The sequence below is a fragment of the Plasmodium cynomolgi genome, chromosome 13 (assembly GCF_000321355.1).
Source record: "Plasmodium cynomolgi strain B DNA, chromosome 13, whole genome shotgun sequence".
Classification (NCBI taxonomy): Eukaryota; Apicomplexa; class Aconoidasida; order Haemosporida; family Plasmodiidae; genus Plasmodium; species Plasmodium cynomolgi.
Genome location: NC_020406.1, coordinates 512,138 through 518,975, shown reverse-complemented (window position 1 = coordinate 518,975; position 6,838 = coordinate 512,138). Strand labels below are relative to the sequence as shown.

At 44.8% G+C, this 6,838-nt stretch overlaps 2 protein-coding genes across 2 annotated transcripts; one reads left to right on the top strand and one right to left on the bottom strand.

The window, feature by feature from the left end:
• Positions 1-294: 294 nt before the first annotated feature.
• Positions 295-2,331, bottom strand: PCYB_132100 (hypothetical protein; the record flags this gene model as incomplete). The annotated part of the gene is made up of 2 exons (XM_004224234.1): positions 295-1,488; positions 1,831-2,331. The coding sequence occupies 2 exons, from the start codon at positions 2,329-2,331 to the stop codon at positions 295-297; spliced, it is 1,695 nt and encodes a 564-aa protein (XP_004224282.1).
• A 3,028-nt stretch (positions 2,332-5,359) lies between these two features.
• Positions 5,360-6,443, top strand: PCYB_132090 (hypothetical protein; the record flags this gene model as incomplete). Its single annotated transcript, XM_004224233.1, has 3 exons — positions 5,360-5,428; positions 5,589-5,834; positions 6,030-6,443. 3 exons carry the CDS (start codon positions 5,360-5,362, stop codon positions 6,441-6,443), a joined length of 729 nt encoding a protein of 242 aa, XP_004224281.1.
• Positions 6,444-6,838: the final 395 nt, after the last annotated feature.

Genomic DNA, 6,838 nt, shown 5'->3' with positions numbered 1-6,838 from the left:
GCATTAGGATGGTATGAAAAAGGATGCGTTAGGATGGTGTGCGGTTTGAAAAAATGTTTTACGCGGTGGGGTATTTTGCCATACGAGGGGGCAGGGGTTGGGGCCTCCAAGAACGGCCCCACCTCGTTGGTGAGGAGGTGCTTAACAGACGCAAGGTGGAATACACGTGGTAGGGTTGCCCCTTTGGTGGGATGCCCTTTGATGGGATGCCCCTTTTGGTGAGAGGCCCCTTTGATGGGTTGCCCTTTGATGGGTTGCCCTTTGATGGGATGCCCCTTTCCTGGGGTAATATTCCTACGATTCGTCCTCCTCTGCCTCCCCTTCGGCGTCCCCCTCGGCGTCCCCCTGCGCGGCGCTCTCCCCCGTTTGGGGATTCTTCTTCTTTTTCTTCTTCTTCTGAGGGGCCTTCTTCTTCTGCTCCTGGACGAAGTTAGCACCCGGTGGTTTGAGTTTGCTCGGCTTCTGCGTTGGCTTCTTGGCATTCATAAATCCATTTAAAGCTAAACTTGCAGTGGCTGATGTACCAGGAGCACGGTAAACTCCAGTCTTCTTCGAATCTATACCTAGCTGTTTATGTATGTATAGCTGCTTATTCGAGTTCTCCATGTAGATACCCAAAGATGCATCTGATTCAGAAAAAGGAATTTTGCTTAAAGGAAGAATAATAACTTTGTATAATTCTTCAAAATTGATTCTACTAACGATAAAGCCATCGTGAGTGAAAATTTTTAAATGATTATCTACTCGAAGTCTTGGATGAGTAGTTGCTGTGAGGAAATGCATCCCGTCATTAAAAAATTCACAAATTACAGCACACGATGATTTCGTTTTGGTTACTTCCTTCTTTGTGGAGGTATTCCACAAGGTGATGTCTCCACTTAGATTCCCAAACCCACCTGTTAGTAGCAACTTTTCTGAACAATTCAATCTTAGCGTATTAAATTTATGCCTTCCAAAAGAATGAGCTATGTTTGCACACTTATCATACAGAACAACTTCTGCAGGGATATCTCCTTTGCAAACATAAAATTTATTTTGATTGTAGGACCATATACAGTCATATATTTGTCCTCGATCTGTCATTATGTTGACCTCGTTGAACTTATCCATGTCGATAAAAAATAAGTTACTCAACCCATAGTAATATTGCTTCTCTTTATCTACCTGTGTATGTACATTTAACAATACTGCATTTGCATTTTTACTCCATTTTAATTTCATCTCATCTGAGTTGAAAAAAGTTTTGGAATAAACATGGTTCTGTAAATTGGATGAGTTAAAAATTTTAAAAACGGATGGCTTCCCTTTACTACCTCTTTCGTACGTCGCTATGAGGACTCCTTTTTTATTACCTTGCTCAGGGGATACATCAAAAAATTCAAGATTCTCCAAGGAGAGTTTACTTACGTACGATGTAAAATTATTATCCTTGTATATGTAAATATTGTTATTAATTCGGATGGCACACAAGGACTCACTTTCGCTCCACTTGTAGAAGGGCCACATCTTACTGCTAAAGGTTTTGAGCGTATCCACACGAACGGGCATCTCGTCAGGGTTATCGGGTTGGCCGCTTTCCCCATAACCATTATCGCTGTTCTCCTCTATGTTGTCTCCCTGATCCGACGTTTTCCTTCCCCCTTTGGGATTTTTTTTATTAGTTGTGATGGACTTTTCTTTGGGTGCTTCTACATCGGCGCTTTGGTTCCCCTTGCCGGTGTCATCACCCTTTTTCTTTTTCTTTTTCTTCTTCTTTCCAGCAGCCTCTCCAATTCTATACACGAACAAATTGTGAGGTGAAACCTCCGGCTTGTATTGGCAGTACAGCACCAGGTGGCTATCTTTGGGGCTACTACTGATTGCCTTTATGGGAGTCTTCGCCTTGATTTGAAAGACCGGCTTATTACTCTCCCCCTGTAGCTCTATCACTTCTGCCACGTTTAAGTTGGCCTTCTTCACAAGAATTATTTTTTTATAATCGTTTGTACATGTGGCTAGCTCCACATTGTCAAATTCTTTATAAATGCTAATGCCACGATTTAGTACAAAATCGTTGTTGAATTTGCTTCCCGTTTTTTTTAGTTGTGTTGTGGGTAGGGTTCCATTGCTCCTGGTCGCTTCCTTCACATCTGCGCATTCGCGCTTGGCACTTCCCCCCTTGGCAGTTTCGCTGGGAGTCCCACCATCCCTTTCGCTTCGTTTGATCTCCTCCTCTATATCGTCAATTATGGAGCTGCTAAAGCTAACGTCGTACTGGTAAACCGTTGCTTTGTTTTTGCTGACCGCGAGGAAGAACAGGTTGTTGCTGTGGGTGGGCTCTCTCGACATCATTGTTTCGGCGATGCAGCAGTGTAGTGGTCTAGCAGTCTAGCAGTGTAGTGGTCTAGCAGTCTAGCAGTGTAGTGGTCTAGCAGTCTAGCAGTGTAGTGGTCTAGCAGTCTAGCAGTGTAGTGGTCTAGCAGTCTAGCAGTGTAGTGGTCTAGCAGTCTAGCAGTGTAGTGGTCTAGCAGTCTAGCAGTCTAGCAGTGTAGTGGTCTAGCAGTGTAGTGGTAATTCAAGGGGGCTCCTCCGGCTCTGCTTCTCCCCGCGCCTTCGCTATACACGTCTCACCGCGCGTGTGAACAGTCCAATGCAGGGTTCCGCTCCCCTACTCGCTCTGCGCCAGGAATCCCTCCAGCGGGCTGTTAGCGGGTTGTTAGCGGGTTGTTAGTGGCTTGGTTAGCGGCTTCTTGTCAGCTTCTTATCAGCTTCTTATCAGCTCCTTTCAGCTTCTCATCGGCCTGCCTGTGATCTTCCACTGGGCTGCGCAACACGTTCGGGGGGGGAACACATCCCAGGCATGTTCCTAGCCCTCCTCCTTTTATCTCCCTTAAAGGATGGAAAAATTCGAATTCTGTATTTGCAATTTTGGAAGGGGGGAACTACTCCCACCGAGGTACGAAAAAAAAAAAAAAACATTAACAAGTGAAGAAGGTTAGAAGTTAAGGAGGTAGGAAGTTGCGAAATTGTTTTTTATTTTTTTACTTTATTTTATTTTTATTTATTTATTTTTTTTTTTTTATTTATTTTTTTTTCCCTGTTAGGCCACCCCACCCCGCGTACATAATATTTCCCCTTTTAAGGCAGCTAATGAATGGTGCGCTCGTTCGCAGGGCCTTTCCTGTGACATGCATATGACTCGCTTGTTTTTTTCTTCAACTGCAGTGGTCGATCCTTTGTGACGGTGGGTGATTCCTCTCAACACGCACGCTTACGCAAGTGAGGGAAAACACGCTAGTCCAACGTTGCAGTATATAGCTGTACATGTAACTGCTCCATTTCTGCACATAACCATGAGATAACGCATATTCACGTTGTCCCCTTCTTCATTCCATTCGCTATTTATTTACACACCGTTATTACTTCTTCCTTCCTTTCTTTTTTTTTTTTTTTTTACGGTGATGGTTTAATTTCCTCTCTGAGAGGAGGACTCAAAAAGTGTATTTATCCTCCCAGGGTAAATAAACACACAGAGTAAGCGATCATTCATCCCATTAGTATATGCATACAGAAGGAGGTTATTTTTTACGAATGCTTTATGACCTATTCGATTGGATTGGTTTACTCTAGGTTAGCTGTGCCAACTCACATTGTCCACATTTCAGGTTTTGTAAAATATAGTTCGTTGATCACACGAAGGGGTGCCGCCCCCCTGTGTGTACTGTACGTCTTAGCTGAGGTGGTAGAATGTAAGGCATCTACTAAGGGGACCTTCTTATGCCTTCTCATTGTGGAAGGTTCATTTATGCGGTAACCGGTGAGCAGTAACCGGTGAGCAGTAACCGGTGAGCAGAAACCGGTGGAGCAGAGAGTGATGTGCGCGACGTGGCCTAATAAACCCAACTATCATCATGCAGTCTCTCCGGATTAGTGCCCCCCCCCAAGTATGTACATAAATTAAGACATGGAGCACATCAGGGGTGCACCTTCGTGGTGGATCCTACCATGTGGTAGGACGTCACTACGGAGGAGATAGCGGGAAAGGTAAAAAGAAACGAACTGCTACTCCTCAGTGTATTGGTGCCATCATCCATCCATTACAGAGGATCCTTCCATTTGGCGAATGAGCGAGTTGGACTTATCACTTCCAAAAAGGAGAAAAAAAAAAAACTCACAATTTACGAATGTGTTGCAGTGTTAAACGGGGTCTTTTTTTTTTTTTTTCTATGCGAGTGTTTGTTGCGCAGTAGGTGTCAGTTTTTACGTTTTTTTTTTTAACCCCGATTTGCTTTCGTTCCAGCTTTGTCTGTTTGGGGTGAGCGAGATAGGGCCCCTGGCCAAAGCAGCTTAAAGCGGAAAATTCCTTCGAGTGGGGTTTCTCTTTTGAGCCGGGCTGCTTTGCGCAGACTGTGCGTTCCAAGGAGGTATCTTCCCATCTTTTCTCCATTTTTTTAAAAAAAAAAAAAAAATAATAAAAGGGCGAACGGGGTGAGAGGAATTGAAGAAATAATTAGAGAGAAGCCTTCCCACACATTTGAAAAAAAGTAAAACTTAAACGTATCTCTCTCCGCGGCGCTCAACAGACAGGTTACTTATCTTTACTCCTCCGCTATGCATCCTTTTTTTTTATCCAAACGTATGTCAACACTTAGTGGATTATTTAAAATAAATTAATGCACTAAGCTTGGAAGTTTTTTTTTTTTTTTTCACTGCGCCCGTCTTGTTCACTTTTCCTCTGTGTATTCCCCTCCATCCCATAACCCGTTCCTTCATCGTGGCATTTTGCAAATGCTTGTTGGGAAGAAGGCACCACCACTCGCCACTGCGCATGCTTAGCCCTCCGACCTGTGCGCAATTGTTTCGTTAAGCGGTGCGATCACGTTGGCACAAAAGGAGGGGTCGCCAAGCAAAGTGGCAGCGCAGAAGAGGCAGCGCAGGAGTGGTAACGCAAAAGTGGCAGCGCAAAAGTGGCAGCGCAGAAGAGGCAGCGCAGAAGAGGCAGCGCAAAAGGGCAACCCTTACACCACAAAGCAAACGCGACTGAACCAGATCGGAAACACAAAGCAGAGCTTTACAACAGGAGGTGAGAAAAAAGGCAGAACCCCGGTTACAAAATTGGGTACTTTGCCCTCCCCCCCCTGCGAGAGCGGAAATTTAAAAAACCTTTCCTTTTCGCCATTAACAAGTCGGTAGCCACGCTTTTGGTCTCCACGCTTCTTACCGCCACGCTTCTTATCGCTAAGCTTCCTATCGACACGCTTCTCATCGCCACGCTTTTGGAGGTCTCCATTCGGAGTTGCCCCCTTTTTTGGCTACGCATTTATGCCGCCAAGTGCGCTTTCCCCGAAGGACAAAGTAGCCAGCCCGCCCAACCCAAACCATGAGAGTAACCCCCCTGTGGATAATAAGCTTCCTGTTTGCCCTCGCGTTGGCACATGCCCTTGAAAATGTAAGGCACGAAGGGATCCCCCCCAGGAAAAACAAGCACACAGAGATATGCGTATATGTATGTATATGTGCATATATATGTATATGTGTATTTGTATGTACATATGCGTACACAGGCGAGTGTAAACCTCTCCCAATCGTTCTTACCCCCCCCTGCGCAGGAAGTTAAACAAGAAATCGAAATTATTCACAAGAGCGTCGTGAAGAAGGTGCCGTTGAAAACGTGGGTCGATTTAGTGAATGACTCTATTAGTGTGATAATCGAAGCAAACAATTTAAAAAACAAAAAATTGCAGGAGCAAGATTTGATAATTTGGAACAATGGCAAACGTATGAATGAGAAGTATTTTAACTCGGATCACTTCCAAAGGGGAAATAAAAATGTGTACGTTTTTTTGTCCGGACAGGTAAGGGTGACACTGTGCACCATCATCGAAAGAGTGATTTTCCTCTACCAGACCAACTCGTGCATCTGTTACATCGTTTCTATCCACCCAACATTCCATGCACCACAAATCAGAAGAAGAACGATGACCCCCATTTCTCCACCCTCATCTACCCTTTTTTCCTTTTTCACATTTTCCCCTTTTTGCCCCTTCCAGGTTGGGGGTGAAAACTGCTTCACCGCGGAGAATATTTACAACACGCTTGCGGACCAAGTTACCAAATACACAGGTGTGATAAAAAAATATTTACATTTGGACGACAACACCAGCGAGGAATGGTCGTCAATGAAGGAGCTCTTGCTACTTTTATTGAAGTCGAAGGATCTGAGGGATATGGTTGTTGGCATAAAAACAGATGAGCATATCGAGGCTGTGAGGGAGAAGATTCTGGAGTTGACACAGAAGAATAAAAACTACCAAATTTTTTTTGACATTCTGAAGGAACACAAAATAGTGTATAACATCCTCGACAGCAAGGTCAAGTGGAGGGCCTTCGTGAAGGAGAACCTCGACAATTTGAAGAAGTTGCTCGAGCCCTACTACGCCAATGCGCGGGCGGGCGACTTGTGAGGTGGGGACGAAGACAGGCACGGCGACGGGCGCGGCAACAGGCGCGGCAACTGTGATGGTTGCTGCGATGGATTCTTCGACATATGCTGCGATATACGCTGCGATGGATGCTACGACTGCTGCCGCGGAAGCAGCTCCTGTGGCAATCGTAGCCGCGGTGGCGCGCGCTCGGCACCTGCCAGGCGGGGCCCCACTCCCGAGCAACACCCCGCGCACCCGAATGACAACTCTTTTTTTAATTTGTATACTCCGAAACATTTTGAACAACTTAAACGTAGGTTAAAAAAAAAAAAAAAAAAGTCAGCTATTTTGTTCCCCCCATGGGGAGCAGCCCCTGCATGTGCAAAATTGAAAAAAAAAAAAAAAAAAAATTAACCTAATTTTTAATTTTAGTA